At 38.8% G+C, this 21,039-nt stretch overlaps 1 protein-coding gene across 1 annotated transcript in view; it reads left to right on the top strand.

Annotated features, from left to right (window-relative positions):
• Nucleotides 1-4,101, top strand: part of LOC139736394 (sushi domain-containing protein 2-like) — a 74,437-nt gene extending 70,336 nt beyond the window's left edge. The window contains exons 21-22 of the mRNA XM_071647148.1: nt 2,925-3,086; nt 3,895-4,101. Of these exons, the coding sequence (XP_071503249.1) occupies nt 2,925-3,086; nt 3,895-4,064 (332 nt within the window). The 3' untranslated portion in view covers nt 4,065-4,101. The remainder of the gene's footprint in view (nt 1-2,924; nt 3,087-3,894) is intronic.
• Nucleotides 4,102-21,039: the final 16,938 nt, after the last annotated feature.

Here is a 21,039-nt window from a genome sequence, read left to right as displayed (position 1 = left end):
ATAAGCTTCTGTATAACACCCCAATTTCTTGATAATAACTTACATAAATGATTTGTTTGTTCCTGCCAAGATAATTTACAATCAATTAAAAGACCAGAAAATTTAACTGAATTTGTCTGTTGTAAGTTTACTCCTGTGATTTAAATTGAGCCAGGTCAACAAGTGATTGTATTACTAAACACCATAAAATTAGTTTTGTTTAGTTTTAGGGATAAATTGTTACTTTGAATTCAATCATTGACGTGATTCAACTCAGAGTTAAGCATATCAAATAACTCAGTATGATTTTGAATAAAGACCTTTTAATCAATCAATCAATCAGATAGCACGCAGCATAGGGATATATCTTCAACATTGATGCGAACTTTTTAACAGCCTGCGTAAAGGTTATTGAATTCATTTCAAAAATATAATTGCGTGCTATAAGCCTGACACTAGAAAGGTAACGAGTGAATATGGGGGATACTGATTGAATAAGGCGACACCATTATTTTCTTATTTGAGTGGAGGTTAGCAATCATGGCAAATTCACTGCGATTGTTATGTATACACTACAAAAAGAAATAAACTCCCGTCCTCAAAGTTGCATAAGTTTTGGACAAAAGGTTTTGCGCGAAACAATTCGATATTTTTACACTTATTGACTAGCGTCTGTGTGAAAATGAAAATGACTTCTTGAGTTATGCTCGAGTATTGGTTCGAGGGTCAAACGGCGGAACAACAAAAGTTCTGAAAGGTAAACCAGGAACAAAATTTGTCAAAATCTTTCGCCGACCCCCGCCCCCAGAAAAGATCCTTGTGAAGTTTGAGAAATGACCATTTCGTTTTACTGTGTACTCACTCATACACGACTCAACAAATCATGGATTTCACACAGAAGTTAGCCTTTAAGTGTAAAAATACCATGCTGAATTACTTTACTCGAAACCTTTTCGTTAGAAAGATTACGTCATGCTGATTAAGAGAACTAGTCCTATTGTTGTGTATTTTCTACACTAAGTGGAATAGGGAAATTTTACGATCTTCCCGTCACTGTACAGGCATGCTAACCTGGAAACATTAAACTGCACATTATTTGAATATGAGACCATTCTGAAGCAAATAATTTTCACACAACAATAGATATATTATGTACTCTTACATGAATCCTACAAGGATTGGAACAATCATGCCCCAGCATTTCCACTGATTCCCACTGATCAGTTACTGTACTACCATCCCCTTTAAATCTAAAATTTTAGAGACCCGAAAGAGATCTGCAGTGGCCTGAAATAAAAGCAAAGTAACTATCACTTTCAATCATAGAATCTTATTTCTCCCCCCCCCCCCCATCGGTCCACCAAAAGATACATTTTAGGTCTGACATCATTTTTTAATGGACCCGGGCCACTCCGGGGACAGAGGGCCACCGCTTACGTCGACCCCTGGTAATAGATTGCAGTACTCTTCACTTGCTAATGAAAATAATTATGCCAATTTCTCCAACAAAATAATTACTGTGATAGAAATAAAAGTACATTGAAATCTTATACCACCTTTGATGATAATTGATCTTCCCTAGGAATTTGGAAAACCTTACAAGTATTGAAACCGCTCTACTTGGAGCCGCTGCCATAATCTAATTGTGACCCTGCACCTCAAAACAAACAAAAAGTCGCCAGACATGAATTCTTAGCTAAGACCATATTCTCAAAGAGCAGACTTTAAGCTTTAAAATGATGTATAACTCAAATCAAATGGACTCTCCTGACCTATCTAAATATTGGAAAGAAAGCACAAACTCAGGAAAAGTGTGAACTGAGAAAAGAGGCACTGAAGTACTGTGTCTATTCAAGCGCTTAATCTTTACCAAACCGTACTGGCTGTGCGATAAATGGGACAAAAAACAGGAAGTAAACCACCAGAGTAACAACAATGAAGGGATTATCAGATTAAACTGAAATTAAGCATGCCTCATTAACACATTCTGTAATTTTGAATTTTTAATAATTTTTGAATTTTGACTGCTCCGCGATAGGCACCCACACCTTATCCAAGAAAAGCTTACCCGGTTCGCTGTAGGAAAAGTACGCCATCTTGCCTTCCTTCCGTGCCGCAATCAGAGCTGGCATCTGAGCACGCCGAGACTAACAGATCCGATGTGGAAGATCCTGTGTAATGTACATGCTGGTGCCTTTCAAATTTTTAGCATTTTTGAGGATTTTTTCCTTGTCCGGGAAGCGCACATAGCGAGCCTTGATCGGTCGAGGCTTGTTCTGTGAAGGCACTCTGTGAATGCGTTGATATTGTTGGGTGTCCTCCTCCCCTGGCGCGCCTTTCTCCGGGATGCCAAGAAAGACGAGATTCCCCCGCGCCACATAGGTAGAAAATCTGTCTATCTCTTCCTGAAGGCTTGTTTCCTTTTCTCTCAGTTTTGCCTCCAACATTTTTACTCTTGTTTTCAGCTCTTCTGTTTCTTTCACCTAGAACGTGATGGCTTCCGTAAGCTCAGTGAACTTAAATTCCATTCGCTTAACTTGTTTTTCCAATGTCAGTTCCAGGACTTCGAAACGTTCCTGAATTTTACTTAGCCGCCTGTCCATCAGCTGCCGAATGCTAGGTAGCAGGTTCGCGTCCGGGCTAGGCGGCGTTCCAGTATCTGGTCGTTGACGCTTCGCTGCCCCTTTCCCGCTCTTTCTTGGGTTACTCATGCTTGTAGAATACTTGGGTTGCGGGGTGTCGGGAGAGAGCTCCAAAAAAAGCGTGTTCACTCGACGAGCATCAGGTGTGATTTTTTGTTTTATCAATATTGCTACATTCTATCAATCCTTACGTATATGAAGGTGGACTTGTCCTTTAATTGATTATGTAAGTTGTAGCAGGTAGTGCTACATGACGTTCTCCATGTCTCAATGTCTTTGTCATGTTTCTTGTTCTTGGTGTAGAATCATGTGGCCCCCTCGATCCTCCAAATAACGGGTTCATCACGCTGGATGAGACGGGTCAGGTGGCAACGTTCGGCTGCGACGAGGGATTCTCCCTGAGTGGATCCGGGCAGTCCGAGTGTCTCGACGGGCAGTGGTCTAGTGAAACGCCATCTTGCATCAGTAAGTGTCAAAGTTCAAACGGAAATGACGTGTACATGCTTCACGATTATACAAGCCAGATGGTGGGCAAAAATGAACAATGTGTGGACTATTAGGACTACCTGTTGTAAATGTATACAATCGGTGTGATGTCGTGCATTTCATATTTGATTTCATTTTTGCTGCATTAGCCACGTCAGCATTACATAGTGTGTATGAGTGAGTTAAATTTTTTATATATTTGTAAATCATTTATACTATAGTTTATCTGAAATCGTTATACAATATTACAATTTAGCTTCACTTATTTAACAAAGCCTCTTTATGACTAGGATATCACTCTAGTATCAAATCTAAATAAACACATACGCTTTCGGGCATTTCCAGTGTGATTTTTGTTCCACAAGAAAGTCCTATGATTGTGGTTTAATTCTGATAAAGCAAGAAACTAAAGTTCTACGATTGCACTAGAAGATAAAAGCGTAATTATTTACAAACATGAGAAATATCAAACATAGGAGAGCAAAAGAGCTCATGCCACAATTTCGTTAAACTACACAATACACTGCTGTGATATATGCCTCCAATGTTAGTAGTATAGATTGCCTCATATAGAAGCAATTTGTTTGGCAATTAAGTGCTAGAGTTTAGGGAGGAGGTGGTTGTCTTTTAAACGGCTTGCCTTTTTCCTTTTGTTGTTTTTACCAACAGAGTATTTTAAGTATGCAGTTATGCTTATAAGGAAACGTAGACTCCAGATGCTCTGCTGCAAGTAGGGTTTAAAGGCTGACACTTATTAGACTTAAAAATTGTCCTTTGGTCTTGACAGCTGGCGGAGGTGTCAACGTGGTCGGATTGGCCGTGGGTCTCACGATCGGCTTCATGGTCGTTATCGCAGCCGTCATCATGATCATTTTGTTCATGAGAAACAAGAACAAGGTAAGCTCCTCATTTATGCGAAGTCAAGGGTATGGCAATATCACAAAAGGAATGGATTGAGAGTTTCCAATTAGCTTTTCAAAAATATAGATTATGATACTACTGCTATGTAGCCCTAATTATTTATATACAAAAAAGTATTATACTTTATACATTTTATTCAATATGATGAAATACAATGTGATATGGTATGACGTGATATTATTGTATAAGCTGCGATAAAATTTTTGATTGGTACAGACAGTTTTGGAAGGCATCATTGTATTCTTCTTCTTTTTTTCGATTGGTGGCATAATTATAGAAAGGAATTATAGGAATTTGAATTAAAGGAATTATAGATAGGAAGAAGAGAGGATGTGTTATTAGTTGATCCTGAAACTCATATGAATCAAGATACACTCTTATTTCTGCGGCGTCAAAAATAATTCGGAAAGTGTGAAATGTGACTCGGAAATGGCGCCAGCTGGGAGTCAACTCCTTTCGAGTGAAAGCTACTCCGACTTCCGAGTCAAATGATTTCACTCGGATTCCGAGTCACTTTCCGAGTCATTTCTGTGGCGTCAAATTAACTCGGAAAGTGTCAAATTTGACTCGGAAAGATCACAATTTCACTCTGATACGGTGTCGTTTCCCGCATTGTAAGTAACCCATTTTGGTGTAGTAATGACTCGGATTTGGTGTGCACTTTTCTAGAGGAATGCGGAATGGAGGACTACATAGGAGTTTTCATCGGCGAGTACCCACCTCATTCACAACACTCATATAAATAATTGCCTGAAACATGGTCTAAACAGTCAATTTTATTTAGGGCACAGTGAACTTTCGACACGGACACATTGACTGGTAATGGCGTAGCCGTAGGCGGCCGTAAAAATACGGTAGCTCCAATTAGCAATCAAGATCGTATGTGTATTCTGTGCATGTACAGAGGAGGTGTAGCTAGGTAGGTTCCCGTCTATTGTAGATTGGTTCTAACGTATAGCATAATATTATAGCCCAGGGCTACGTACAAAAGGTACGAGCTACAGTACGGCCGCCTACGGGTACGCCATTCAGTCAATGTGTCCGTGTCGAGAGTTCATTTTGCCCTAAAGAAAACTGACTGTTTGGACCATGTTTCAGGCAATTATTCATATGAGTGTTGTGAATGAGGTGGGTACTCACCGATGAAAACTCCTATGTATTCCTCCATTCCGCATTCCTCTAGAAAAGTGCACACAAAAATGTCCATCTTAAAGACAAAAAGTTGCGAGACATCTCGCGGCCGCGGCGGATCGTCGAGAAATGACGCTTTTTTTTTCGCGGGGGTACCACGTCACATAGGACACATGGCATGTTTTGTCCAATTGTAGCGCGCGTATGTCATGTACACAGCGCTGGGTATTTCTGATGTGATTCTGCGCAGGTGTAAAACGTCCGATAACCAAAATGATAACTCGGATTTGAGTCAAAAGTACACGGTTGGTGTTAAATTTACACGGATCGGAGTGAAACGTTTTTGACTCGGATTCAGAGTTGAAATTTTGACTCTGCAGAAATAAGAGTGTAACTTTCAATACAAAGTCTGTTTGAGAAACCATAAAAAACGGCACCGAAACATTTTAGCACGCTCTTTGAATGCGGTACGTTACAGGAAATGTTTGTCACTACGTCATAAAATATACATTTGTTTACGATTAAAGTGTATTCTATTCAATGTCTGGTACACCGTCATGTGAGGCTTTACCAGGGAGTTCTCCGGACGTCTTCCGGTAACATTCAAAAGAAAATGATCAGAACACGGGTGATGATACATGCATCTTGACATCTGTTGCTCGAAAACCTTCTCCGGGTACGTTACTGTATATAGCGAATTCACTGAGTAACCCCTGGCCAGTTCGTTTCTGATACGGGAGAAAAGTGTATCAACAACCCGTATCACATCATCTACTGATGCTGCAGCAGCATGCAAGCGTATACTGTGCATATTTGTGTGCTAGTAGTACAGGCATGTATTAGCTACGCAGACGCTTAAATAACTATTTTTCTTTAAAATACGTTTACGTGTAAATACTTGTTTCTTGTTTCTTAAACAGTTTTCGAGATCTGTTTTCGAGATTTCCGCCCAAGATGACGTCATGGGGCTTCACCCGGTAAGGTTTTACCCTAAGAGCGTCTTAACAGACAACATACCCGGATGCCCGTCGTCGGCTACCTTTCTTTAGAGTAGCCTGAAGCCTAAACTCACTAAAAATGCTCAGTCATTTTGATTACCATAACAAGATGATACTCCATTGTCAATGCTAGCAGATAATCGTCCATTTTCTTTTAACACTTTAAACACACAAGAACGACAAGAACGTTGATGTGGTAGTCTCAAAGAGTTTATCTCTAAAGGTGCATGCCCAATTATGCCGGCTTCACCTTAAACTGTGCGGCCGAGCGCATCCGCTTTAAAATCGTGCTCATTTCTCCTGCCTTCTGTGTGGTATATCGTCCGTTCTTCTTTCATATGCACTGATTGTTTGTTCTCCCTCTCCTTCCTATTTTCATTTCTCACCATCTTGGCAGCCAGCCATGCTGTAAGAATCTCTCTCTCTCTCTCTCTCTCTCTCTATATACAGTCAAACCTGTCTATAGCGGCCACCCAAGGGAAACAACAAAAGTGGCCGCTATAGACAGGTGGCCGTTATAGACAGGTTGGCGGCCATTTTGAATTCCATTACTTGCATTTTATAATAGCCGAAAATACCGCATGTTATTCTTTAAAAAAAAACAACAACAACAACATATAAGTTTGCATGTGCAGCAGTGCTATTACGGGGATTTTCGTTGTACAATATTATTCACTCCATTTTTTTTTTCATTGCCTCCTTCTATTCTTTTGATGTAAAAAGTAATATTTCGGGCCTGAGAAGTGCTCTGGTTCATCCTTACCGGTTTGCATGAACGGGGCTCACGAGAGCTGAGTTCGATGGAGGATTGATGATGTGTAAAATTTACGTAAACTATAGAAACAATACCCTGACAAGTACTAGTACTAGTACAAGTACAATTGATTGAATTGAAAATTGATTGAATACCCTGACAAGTACTATGTTGTCCTTATTCAAAGGGACTTAAACGCTAATCAGTCTGCATTTCGGTAACAGTCTAAGTTGTCATTAGGAGTTGTCTTTGCCTTTGTAGCATCTATTCAGGGCTGCATTACTGAAGCCTATATAGATCTAATCTAGTCAAGTTGGTGATAAGACGGGTTTTCGTGGCAAAGAGCTGCATTAATGTTTTGTCGATCATGTCTGTGTGATTGTGACTGAGCTAGGACTCGGTAGAAATCACGCAATGAACGTAAAAGACATTGTACTCATTGCCGATTTAATGGATCAACTCAATTTTTGTGGCCGCTATACGCAGGTTGATATTCACCACGGGAGACAAAATGAGTGGCCGCTGGCCGCGTTAGGCAGGTGGCCGCTATACAAAGGGTCTATAATACAGCAATTGCGTTCGGGGGATTTTTCAGTGGCCGTTATAAGCAGGTGGCCGCTATAGAGAGGTGGCCGCTAAGACAGGTTTGACTGTATATATATATATATATATATATATATGAAGAGTTTGTTTGCAAAAACCGATAAGTCCATAGTTGTCAAAGGGAGACATTTGCGATTTAGGTCAAGAAAAATATGGAGAATAATAAGAAAATTTCTGCTTCTTTTGACCTTAACTTAAAAAACGTACCTTTATATGTAGTGACCAATGTATCACTTGAAAGGTATTATTTTGTACTTTATGACAGAGACCGTACTTCAAAATCTTCAAAAATGGACTTATCGGTCTTTGCGAACAAACTCTTCATAAAATATACATAGCATTTTCGTCACGCTCTGAGATGATGACGGCAGATGAAGGAGAGTTTAATGTTTCGTTTAATACAAAGCCCCTCCTCTTGCCTATTATAAACAGCCTCTGAACTTCTCAAATTCCGCATCTGTGTATGTGTGCGCCCTATAGCTCCCTCATTTATAATGCATGTGTGTCTGCACACCATTCTATCTTCCTGCGCCCTGTCGCTTCCACCTCACTCGTCACTCCTAACCCCTGCTCTCCGCTGATCCCAAGTCGAAGTTTTCGGCGCTTCCCACCACAGAGTACCCCTAGTAAATCCAAATCTCGACCCAAGACTACCGATGCCAGGGACCTGGAACTTGCCGAGCCGCTGAAAAAAAAAAAAAAAAAAAAAAAAAAACCGGGACTGACGCGTCGGGAAAATCCTCCAAGTATAAGTCAAACGAAGACCCGTCGGCCCAAATCTACAAACCCACTCCGATGGCCCAGGTAGATACACAAAGGCGACTGTTCCTGATGCCCTCTTTAACAATACAATTCCCTTCGAGATAAGGATAATCCCCTATGTTAAGAGGGATGATAGTAGTAATATAAATGATGATGATGATAATGGATAGTTAAAGGTGAATGGTCCCGGTGTTTTAGTCAAATGCGTACACCCGGCCCGGCGCACGGCGCAAGTTTCCTATAGAGACCTACGCTATCAACTCCTCTTTATAGCGCTTACGCTTTGGCCCGCTTCCCCGAGTTCGAAGAAGTCCGATTCACTGTAGTCAGTGGTCCGATCACAGTTCGGCTCATGATTCGGCTGAGGGGGATGACAGCTTTAGCAAATTTCTTTTGTGATGTCATAATAAGAAGGACATATGCACGCACCCTGGCATTACTACAGACTGCGCGATGCGCAGAGAAGACAACGAAGGCAACGAAGGCAACGTACACTTAGCAATGTCACCTACGCACTTTCCTCTTGATGACAGCTCAACTTCGGTAATCTTCGTATTAATGCTGATGGTGATCGGCAGTATCATCGACAGCGCCCTCTACTCTACCGGGACTATGCACCTTTAATAGTGATAACCATGTTAACAACGCATTTACATTGCGACATCTATCTAGCATGTCTAGTAAAGCTGTTCCGAGGCGCATTGAGAAGTAAATAGGGATATAGCAAGGAACATACAATATACTACAAACACTTAAGAACTTTAATCAGCAATACTGTACAGCACAATACAACTAGTTCAAATACATGTGAAGGTTTAACTATTAAATGAGACTCGCTATGATGTAATGAAGCTTTATAACTCTGGTATGATTGTAATGACTTATGACAATTGACTTCAAAGGGAAGATAAAGAAGCAGTCGCTAAGTCATAGAAAGTGCTTGATTGTACACTAGTTCTTTTTAGGCATTTTAAATGACTGTCACTATTATTCTTTTATTTCGGTGGATCTGAAGTACAGAATCAGAAAAGGAAAATGCTAATAATTATTATGCAGCTGCACGTCCAATGATCTCTCCTGTTGATATATGTAAGCCATGGCTCGACAACTTTTTTGTTTGGTGGCCCGATTGGACCACCAAAATCCTAGATTTCAAATTTTTGGTGGCCTGAGAGAAAAATTTGGTGTCCCGAAAAAAAAACAACAAAAAACATTAAAAGTCCTTTTTTTTTAATGAGTCAAATATTTAAGATTTATGATAGTAAGAATTAGAAGTTGGACATATCTACTCATAAATTAACTTCAACAAACTTGCAACACTCACTCTCAGGCATTCATTCAGTCCTTTTTATCCATCCTTCGAACAAATTTAACTGCTAATTTCCGGCGCAAAAAGTTACGAATTTATTGACCTACTTTTCAAAAAAATTTGAATTTTGCCCTTTTTTGAAATTTGGTGGCCCGACTTTCATTTTTGGTGGCCCCGGGCCACCGGGCTACCGTTAGTGTCGAGCCCTGTGTAAGCAGACTGCCTCTGTTAGTCCCGTTATGGGCAAGACACAAATGATACAAAGTTTTTCAACGATGATTATGTTGAAGAGAACAGGAGCTGATAGAACAACAGAGGGCTCGGTGGGAAAGGATCAAAATCAGATGGATAGTCACATTTTGATGAATGACGTGTGTCTTGATGTACACTGCATAGGTATGAGGATCGTAAGTAAACTTTTACAAACATATTGAAAATTTCTTCATTCTTTATTCATCTCAGTTTGTTGTATTACTGTAATCTACGTGTTATAAGGGTAACAAAAATTGTTGTACAGGGGGAATTATGTATGTTTTAAAACTTTACGAAGATATCTTCCATCCGATTCTCCCCTAAATGACATTTGGCGGCAAACCTCCTCTGTCAACGTACTACATAATTATTCTTGAAAGTTATTTAACCTGCATCAGCATTTTTGTTTTCAAACGCCAAACTAACAAGCGCTTGGCAAGTAATAAAACTGTGTGATAACTGCAGGATGGTCATCTATGCTGCAAGCTCACCACATTACCAGCAAAACCATACTGATCACTCTGTTGATGTATTGTACAAGGGCATTTCAGCATAACGAATTCATCATGTCTAACTCATCAAACTCGACATGACCATTACTTTGTGGAAAACGCCGTAGTGTAGAATAAATCATGTACACTGTCACGACGTATTGCTATATCCCTTTCATTATGTTCATTGCCAATAACGTTAAAAGCAAAGTGAGAAAATAAAAAGTACACAACTTATCTTGATATTGTTACTATAATATACTGTCATACAAATATCGTCTCGCAGAGTCAAAATGTATGCTTGTCCTGTCCCCGCATGCTTTGCGTGTTTTTGACGTCTTCCCATGAGCACGCTCTTATCCAGTGCACATACAGCTCTAATTGGCGCATTACTCTGAGTTGATTTTGTTACGCCATTCTTCTGGCACTGACTTTTCTTTATGTCTTCTATTGTGTTTTGTGCGTGCTTTGTCTGCCTTCTTCTCTTCACTGTCTTTCAGCCGTAATGTTGCCTGGCTTCACATAGCTATCGCTCTTCCATTGCTGTTACCGGTCAATGAGTATCAGAACCTGTTGTGTGTATCACAGCGTTTGATTGCAAAACGAGTTAAATGCCAGTTTTAAACATTTTAAAGTAATTCTATCACCAAATTCCAGTGATATCTCACTAACTTGTTACATAATAAGGAATATTATTGCAGTTATAATGAGAAATACCTCATTATTTATTTCTTAATAATGTAATTTTGGGCATCACAAATTCTGTAATATTTCAAATTGGCAAGAATAGAGTGAGCTCGTTTTGAGACCAAAAGCTTTATATTATCAATTTGTTTTGATTCAGCATATCTAAATGATACTTCTTCATCTCTATCTCGCTGTACACAGGCTAGTTGGAAGAAAACATCCACCACCAAGGAGCCAAGTGCCAAGGTCCCGCTGCCGTAATCTGGCAGAACTCCCTTGATACGTCGATTTTGGTCGATTTTCAGGTTTTGTGTGTTTTTTTCTTATGCTCTTTCAAATGGGCCAAAAATAAATTGTGATTCGGTACAGAAGGTTATTTTTAGAAAGTAATTTTGGCAAAATTCCTGAAGAGAGAGGGCGATTAATCTTGCAGAACTGCGTAAGGCGAGATACGAAATGAATTTTCCGATGTTAATCAGGCAGAACTGCGTAAGTCGACTTATGACAATGCTTGGACCAATGTGTTCCTGCATCCCGCACGGGCATGGTATATCTTAACACGCGCGTGCACGGCCTTGGTAGTGACGAACGCGCTGCGCGTTATTTTGAAGTTAACCATGCAGTGCAAGCTAGTAGGAGCAGTGCCTAGTAAACTAGCTAGAGGAGCTAACTAGAGCTAGCTAGCTTAGACACACAGGCAGAGCATAGACCGATTCGAGCGACTGTTCATGGAAGTGCGCCGTCTTAAGGCGACGCCATAATTGGTGGCCATCCAGGCCGGTCGGCAAGCGCCTTGCGTGCGTGGCAAGGGTGCCAGCGGCAGCCAGTGCTTTTAACACCCGGCGCCAGCCGGCCAGCAAGCTATCTCTGGCGCTGGCAGCGATCGACGCATCTGGCCGTGTAACAACTAGAGTCTACATTTTTTTCGCTAGCTAATTAAAAAACAGAAAGAAAATTAAACAACTTATACCGACTATTAGCGATTGGCTAGATGACATACGGCTGTAGCCAAAACTTGAATTTCAAGGTAAATATCGGTACGATCCGTGAGTGTACGTAGACTCTTTTTCCTTTGGGATGACTTGGGTACACGCGTGTAAGCCCCATATATTCACATCTGTGTAAGAGAATAAAAACCGCTGGGGAGAAATATGGCTAGGCGCAGGCAGACGTCTTGCTAGTAAGCCTAGACTGTTGAGATGTTAACTGATATAATTAAATACAAAATGAATCAGAATCTTGAGCTAGATATGGCGCTGTAAATAGCAACTTATCATTTAACTTACACCTTTTTAGGCTTTTGCCTTTACTCGGGCCAGCGGGGTAGAATCTGTCTAAAGATTTTTAGATCTTGTCTAGAATTCTAGGCAAGAGTGCAGACTAGATCTAGACGTCCATTGACTTCTAGAACCTTACATCCTATATCATTTTCGGTTGTCGCTAACTTCAGGCAAGCCTAGTTAAGTAAACCAGACGGAAGACAAATCTAGGCGTTTCTAAGCCGTATAAACTTAATTTACGTCGCCTGATGTCAACAACCAAAACTTTTACTGCTTTAGGTCTAAGTAACTTTGCATAAAATCGCACTAACGCCTAATATTATAATCTACAAAAGTGATTTTCAAATCAAACTTTCTTAATATGATTATGAAGCGGATGTTTGCCACCATTCATGGTTTAATATTCATAAGTATCACTTTATCAAAAATTAATTCAAATTCAGAGTTCCAGGCCAAAATTGAATATGGTCATGCAATGCTGAACACTTTATAGTGAAGAAGTGAAAACATCATGAGAATTTCACGCATCTTGAAACATTTATTTAGCTGTAGTGTAGGCTGTAAAATGTTTGTCATAATGATGTAGTAAGTATAGCCAGGAAGTGTATTCTAACTTTAATAAGTATTGCACCAAGCATTAAAAAAAAAAATCAAAAAAAAAAAAATCAGTGAATTATCAAAATCTTTGATCTGAACTTGTCTTCTAAAATGGAAGCCCCGGTTGGCCCCCCCCCGCTATGGCGACCTATACAGCGCCGCTAGCGGCGGTATGTGAATAGGTCATCGAAATAAGCCAGTTCGGAGATAGCTCATGTGCACATGGGTACAAATGACCTTTCATTTTTCTCAGTTGGTTAGGCACTTCACTTAATTCAAAGCAACATAATGCAGCAGCTTGCCTAACATACCAATGTATGGAACTCATGTTCTAACAAAGAATGAACCTGTGTAGATGAAGTGCCCAGAATGGTTCGTCAATCAACACTTTGGGAAGTGCTCATCTATATATTTAATTGCTGTTTTGACTACGTTGACAAAACTTTTTCTGTTAGCATTGCCAAATACCAGGCTTGCTGTCAGGTGGATGTACTGGCAGGCACCATTTATAGGGATCCATGAATAATCATAGCATTAAAGGATGCTTATCTCAGTGAAATTAATAACCAACCTGTCTCTCGGTACAAATGACCTTTTTTCTGCTCATGCTCAAACTGGAACACCGAACTGGCTTATTGAATCGGTCTATAATAAAGACACGGCGACAGTCACGCTAAAGCAATGGATCCAAAAGCAATGACCCTCAACTCTTGGGGGTAATTGCCACTTTCTTTCCCTTCATAGACTGGCAGGCTTCAAAACAGGTCAATATGCGGTTTGCCTTATTATTAAGTTTTGCTACAATCTAGGGTTTTTTACACCTAGAGCATTTCTAGATCTAACAAACGTTATAGTTTGCATCTTGTCTGACATCACGCTCCAGTCAACTTGAACACAGACGGACAATATTTGGGGATAGTAAGTTATTTTCCACATACAAATGAATGGATAAAATGAAATTAAATGTGAATCAATAATGATGACTTTATACAATGTGAACAAATATTTCAAAAATGTGTACTCGATATAAAATATTCATTGTTTTGACACTGCATCCCCTGAATAGTAAGGGGGATGGATGGTAAAATCCGATAGACAACCCGCAGAAAATAGACTGAGATACGTAGTTCTGGCTGATAAACCACGTGGTTAACGACGAAAAAGATACGTAGTTCTGCCTGATGAAACACGTGCTTATCAGGCAGAACTGCGTATCTGCTGGAGATACGCAGTTCTGCCTGAAACCCCCCCCCCCCCCCCCTGCATGGCCGAAGACTTACGCAGTTCTGGCTGATCAACCCGGGCACGTGAATAGAGATACGCAGGTCTGCCAGATTACGATCGCAAAAATTTGGCGACGTTTAATCTGGCAGAACTGCGTAAGTTTTTTAGAATCGTAATTATTAGGCCATACTACTTAAAAAGGTCAAATTGTCATTTTTTTTTTTTGCTGGAAATAAATTGTTTAGACCAATTATGACCAAGAAAAGAAGAAAATGCAGCTCAGTGAATCCCAGTTTAGAAAGGTGTAACATTGAATCTTTAAATCCGATATCTGGCGTAATGTGTTAAAGGAGATACAAGTACGCAGTTCTGCCAGATGACGGCCGCCCGGAACCAGTGAAGAAAGACCGTGCACCCGCCGCTGCCACGCCGAAGCCTGAGGCGACACCAAAGGAATCCGCGGTGAACCTGACCGTCACCACGGTGACGTTGTGGACGAGAAGGTACCACTAGCGCAGCAGGCGACGCGACGGTGGAGAAGTCCGTGTCGCCACCCACCGCTGCGAAGCCGAAAACTCCGGAGACCCTCCCGCGGAGCATTGCGTCTTCGGACGACGCCAGCCGCAGCACCAGTTACTCCAGCGCACCGCCTTCGAAGACGCCCCCTCGCGACGACGTTGACGTAGTGAAAAGAACCGGTCTACTCACCAATACCAACATTTCGGGATCGGGTGGTTGGATATGAAAGTTGACAATCACACCAATTTCATAGTGATCTACTTTCAAACAAGACGAAGTGCGAAGACTTATCAATACCGATTTGTCGCGGTCATAGTAATCTATACTGTCTTGTTAATCTGATCTAAAAGAGAAAATCATTACCGCATTCTGTGTTAAAGCATATTTATGCATGATAAATTTGAAATGCTATTGACCGTTTCAAGAGTACGTCGAATAAAGTCGAGAGTTTTCGTGTCTTTTCAGATTGCAGAGAACAATTAAGTGTGAAACATGATGTTAGAATGAAAATCAAATTAAGGGAAAAAACCCTAGCAAAAGTAATAAAGTTATGTGTCCTTTCCAATGTAATTACTGATTATGCTAAACAACTTAATACTTGCAAGATGATCTACGCTCAGGTATTTCCAAAATGAAAACTAGGGCAAAATGATAAAAACTTGAAACAGTAAGCGGAAAGTAAATAATTGTGAAATTTCAACAGTGAAAGTTTTGCTCTTGGCATTTTCTGGTTGGCCAAACCAGCCAATAATATAGTACTTATCTTTTAAAGAATACTAGTCACTAGTACACGTAGTAATTATATTTTGTTTTTGTAAATCAAACACATGTAGTTGAAGACTTGATAGTGTACGTTCGTTTATGCCGTGTACAGAACAAAATAACTTGCCTTTGAACATGCATCTAAATCAACCTTGTTCAGGTACCTTTGCCTTTGAGATTGGGCTTACATGCAAATTGGAATATGGGCATTTTATTTCACGTATTCCTGATATGTATATATTTTGCAAAACAAGAAAGAAAGAAAGAAACAAATTCAGACTTTTTTATTTTCTAAATTACATCTGCCAGGCGTATTTGATGAAGTTGTATTTTAAAAACAAATTCTTATCTTATCGTCTGATACCGAATGCGTTTCATTATAATGCTAGTTTATAGTCATTTATCTTAAATGTAAAACGTATGATTGACATTTTAAGTGTACGCGATAGTGTAAAATTATCATCTTTATGATTTTGAATTGTAAACCCCAATTTCAAAATGAGAAGTGATGTGAAAGTTGTTCAAATGTATGATAATTTTAAGACATGAATATAATACACATGACGAAAATGATTGTTTGCATGTTTGTATGCTATTAAAGCCATCGCTATGTGGATGAAATAAATACAGCGTAATCTATGTTTACGCAATCTTGTAGTTTCAAAGTTCCCAGCTCAAATAAGGTACACCGATAGTTTGTGAGGGTGCCCTGCATCTTTGAATCTTGTATGTTAGAAGATATGAAATCAATACAATTAATGTGACCATTATCAATGTAGTAATTCCTGTATCCGAAAGAATTTGTGTAAGAAAAGAATTTTCTAACTTGATATAATTCGATTTGATGGAATTGTAATTGGTACTCAAACCTGATTCTACACAAATTGATAGATGCTTCCACCAGAAAAGGATATATATGATATTATAAATATAATTATTCGCACACAGTTGTTTCACTGACGAGCTTCATGAGTGCGAAGACCTTCATTTTTTGAAAGGGATAAATAGTCTGTACTTGTTATTGCTGCTTTTGTATATAATATATAATATATATATATATAATATATAATATCTTGTTTGATTTCTTTCTCTTCTTTCTACTCGAAAAAACAAAACATAATATTGAGCATTGTTTGTTTAAATTGTGGAGAGGAGGCGAGACGAGTCAGAGAATCTACCAGATCACTGACAGAAACATATTGTTGTCTATTGCCCAGATCTCTCTACGATGTAACGATGTATTGTATTGCTATCCGATTAAAAATCCCCATGTACGTTTATCGACGCACTTGTCGAAAACGGTCACTACCATTTATTTACACGATCAACTTGCCCCAAGTCGGATCATTAGGGAATAATACATTTTGTCTCTTTTGTGTTGATTTGATTCAGAAAGCAGAAGTTGGAGCAACAATTCTGCGCGACGATAGGTCATTGAAGGAACTGAGTGATTACAAAGTGTGTGCACATCCAAGTGCTAAAAGAATTGATTAACATTTGTGATATTTGAACATAATCATCTTTTGTATTCACCTAGCGTTTTTGTTACCAGCTGTTTTGACGCTGTAAGTCTGTACGAAGATGACGGAATGTGTTCATCCCGCAGTTTCTTTTTTTTCGGTAATAAACCAAATATAGAAAGTATATCAGTCTCAATTTGTGATTTGATGAGCTGAGTGCATGAGTGTTAGAAATAAAGATGTCAATGTGTGATTATTATTGAAGATCAGAAACAAAAGCTCGCATGACGTATGCAAATTCCCAAATTTTATATATCACCACTAATGACTAACTAAAAGATGCAATTTCAATTCAGACAAGTAGTTTTGTAACTGACTCAGATGTCAAAATATAATCAAACCGATAATTGGTCTTTTCTTCCACCAGTACGTATATATCACTAAGCACAGGATGTTTATCTAGATTTATTTGGAAATTTCTATTTTTGTTATTGTTCTTTTTCTTGTTTTCTGTTATAAAGTTAGGTTTGGGTCATCTGGGTCATGTAAATAATAGTACGTTTAATAGACAGCCATGACATATATTCATGAAGAGTTTTATCATATGTTGTTTTTTTTTCCATAAGCTATACAGAAATCTGCATCTAACTGGCTGAGAGCAAAACTTGTCCGGCAAATTTATCTCTCTCCTCTCTCCTCTCTTGTTCTCTTTTGAAAATAAGGCAGCACCTGCTAGCATGTCACTCTCCCGCGCAAGCCATGATAGGGTTGGGGTGTTTTGTAGCGGTTAGAGACGGTGATTGTGTAGATGGTGGAGTAGTTCGGTGTGTCTATGCAGTTTGTATTTGTGTGCTGTCGACTGAACGTGTTTGGGACTGGCTTATTATAACAGTAACAAGAAATCAAGCATAAGGAGAGTCGAGGAAAACATATTGTATTTCATAATTACAAGCATTCCATCAACAAATACACTGCAAAAAGCCCGGTGTTAAATGTGAAACACCGAGCTGGTGTTAAATTTCCGGTGCTCATTCGTGGTCTTAGATTAACACCTACGGGTGTCATTTCAAAAAATAAAATTGTTTTTTGAATAGTTTCTTAGTTACTGTACTTCTTGCTAATTTTGAACTTCAACAAGACGATAAAGAATTTTCCGATAAAGTACTTGAGAATCAATGATGTGAAAACACATTTACACCACAGTAACACCAGTTGGTGTGGTTTCCTATTTAAGCTGGACGGGTGTTTTACCATTGAAATTAACACCGCCAATATCAAATCAACACCATGCGGTGTCATTATTGAATTAACTCTAGCGCAGTGTCAAAAATATCACCAGCCACAGTGTCAAATTAACACCACGAAGTGCCAGGTGAACACTTTTTAACACCATCACAATACATTTTCTACACCTGTGGGTGTGGTCCTCTATTGAAACTTGATCGGTGTTATAATAACACCCATGGTGTTAAATCTAACACCGATGTTTTTACAGTGTAGAATGTAGGTTAAAAAATAATGATAGGTACAGAGGAAAAAAATGAAAACCTTTCTACGTGGAAAAAAAATCAAACTCTCAGTACCTACAAAAACTTATCTGGTAAAATCGGCAGAATTGCACAGAAAGAACCCCCTGTGAACACACAGAAAATTTATGTGATATGTGTATCATATAAAATTATGTATAAGTATAAATGAATAAATAAATATATATATATATATATATATATATATATATATATATATATATATACATACATATATACATATCGTCGCTGGGGCGATAAGACCTCGTATCTACAAAATGTCAAATGTTCAGGAGAGCCAAAAAACATGGCGGCCAAAGCACTGTGGCGAATGGGATAGCCTTTCCTTTGACATGCCGTGGTGGCTTCATTTTTGGAGTAAGACAGTTGGGATTTGGACAGGACATCACTTAACCCATTATTTGACCATTAATCCAAGAAACTCATTTTCACCAAAATTGCAGATACAAGGTCTTATCACCCCAGCAACGATATATATATTTCATATAGTATATACCATAAAAGTTTTGAATGCAAATACAAATGCCATTATATATCTTTAAGTCACCATGAAATAAAGAAAATAGAATGTTTTCAATAATCCTACACTCATTACACTAAAAGTATTTTTGGAGATGTTATTAGACTTTGATTAAAAAATGATTACTTAATGTATATTGTTAACATTTTCTTCTTTGAAATATCTGAAATTGATAAATGTAGATGTACCTGTTTTTCATATATCAATGTATATACATAAAGATATGTAATGTGCACTTTTGCTATCTCTGCAACAGAACAACAACCAACCACAAACATTCGAAGCTGTCACTACAACCATATCAACAGCTATAAGCAATATTCAGTCGTGAGTTGAATTACAACGTTGCTGCTGCGACCATTAATGATTCCACAATTCCACAAATTACAGTAGTGGTAAAAATCTGTTCATCTATTAAAACGTTTTAACATATATACATTGTCTACCAAAAGTAGAACTAGGCCCTTCTACTAAAACACTAAAATTCCACTCTAGCTTTTCCTCGTTTAGTCACCTGTATTGTTGACGATATCGATAAAAAATAACAATAATAAAAAATGTAGTGATGATAATGACGATACCGGTAGCCATGTTATTATCACATTATTACAAAATAATATAAATAATACAACTTCCGACAATGAATTGCAGTATCCATTACTTAGCCCACTCAATGCACAACACGCACTGATTAGTATCAAAGTCTAGACAGTAAAATTGGCCTCTAATGCACATTTACATTGTTTCAAGAATATCCACGCCCCCCCCCCCCCCCAAAAAAAAAAAAAAAAAAAAACATCATCTAGATCGTACAGGCAAAGAATAATCATTTCCTGGATATGTATAATTCACTGAAATGAAAACTGTTGGTGATGATATTGGCTTCTCATAACGACGGTCGGGTACGACCCGCTCGAAGTGTTTACCATTATAATGCAAATGAGGAAGACGCGGCCATGTCAAAGTTAATCATTTACTAGAAAAGTACACACACCGCCAAGCTATTCGGGGCACAATAAATTCCTTGGGCATGACGAGGCTGTTTACCCTTTTCGTAAGGTGTTTCATTCTTTTCACTATAATCATCATCACACATATCAGTTTCCTCCGACGGACATTTTAACCATTCATCCCCGGAACGCAGCACTGAAAGCAGATGTAAAACTAAATATATGATGTCTGAAAATGTCCGTATCTTACCAAGACCTCGACATACAGAAACCTTCACACTTCATAAGGATAGGTATCATACCACTCAAAGTAGTCCCATCGAGACTTAATTCTCAAGTATTCCCTTGATTAATGGTGAAGTAAATGAAATATCATTACATTATAATTATACAACCTTTGGAACAGGACGAAATTCTCGTATCGGTAGAGGATCGATTTTATAAGAAAAAGAACTGTGTGTGACAAAAATTGAAATAGCAGCCTCCCAGAGGAGATTAAGCATTCCTTTCATTCTTTAGATAATCAAGAATGAATGACTCATCACAGAAAACAAAACGAAAACAATCACACACAAAAACTTCGCAAAATTAAACAACCAATCTTTAGAGATTTCGAGTCTATTAATGCGTAAGGCTAAGTTTGGAATGCAATGACACACCTGCTAAATGTCGGCATCATGTATTCAGAGAGGTTAACTCCTCACTGATAATTATGACTCTCCTCGAATTGTTGACAATACTGGTCATGTGATGTCTGTACATCACTGCCTAACTTGCATATTTACATACATGGCTAAAAGTAATGTTAGAATGAAATTAATTTGAGGAGAGAAAACAATACAAACACATCACTGAGGTAATACATTGAAAGAAAAATTTATCAAAAGCTTACTCTGAGATTGCTTTGAAAAATTATAAACCCGAGCAATTTTTAGTTCAGGCATAATCCCCGCGGTATGAATGGTATTGTCCACACAAAGATGCCTGGTACTGATTTTGACGGCATCTATTAATGTTTAACTAGACATTTGCATTACCGTTAGATTTGTGAGTGTGTTTGCATATTTCTGCGATGGGGGTTAGAGTTTACAACTAGCTGTAAGGAGCAAAGGGAACGTGCGTGTCTTACGTGTAATAATGGGCGAACATAGCCCCAGTGTGTGAG

The sequence above is a fragment of the Diadema antillarum genome, unplaced genomic scaffold (assembly GCF_040938485.1).
Source record: "Diadema antillarum isolate AM-2024a unplaced genomic scaffold, OU_Dant_1.0 seq00000643_RagTag, whole genome shotgun sequence".
Taxonomy (NCBI): domain Eukaryota; kingdom Metazoa; phylum Echinodermata; class Echinoidea; order Diadematoida; family Diadematidae; genus Diadema; species Diadema antillarum.
Note: the sequence above shows the minus strand (reverse complement) of the source record. Positions and strands in the feature narration are given on the sequence as shown.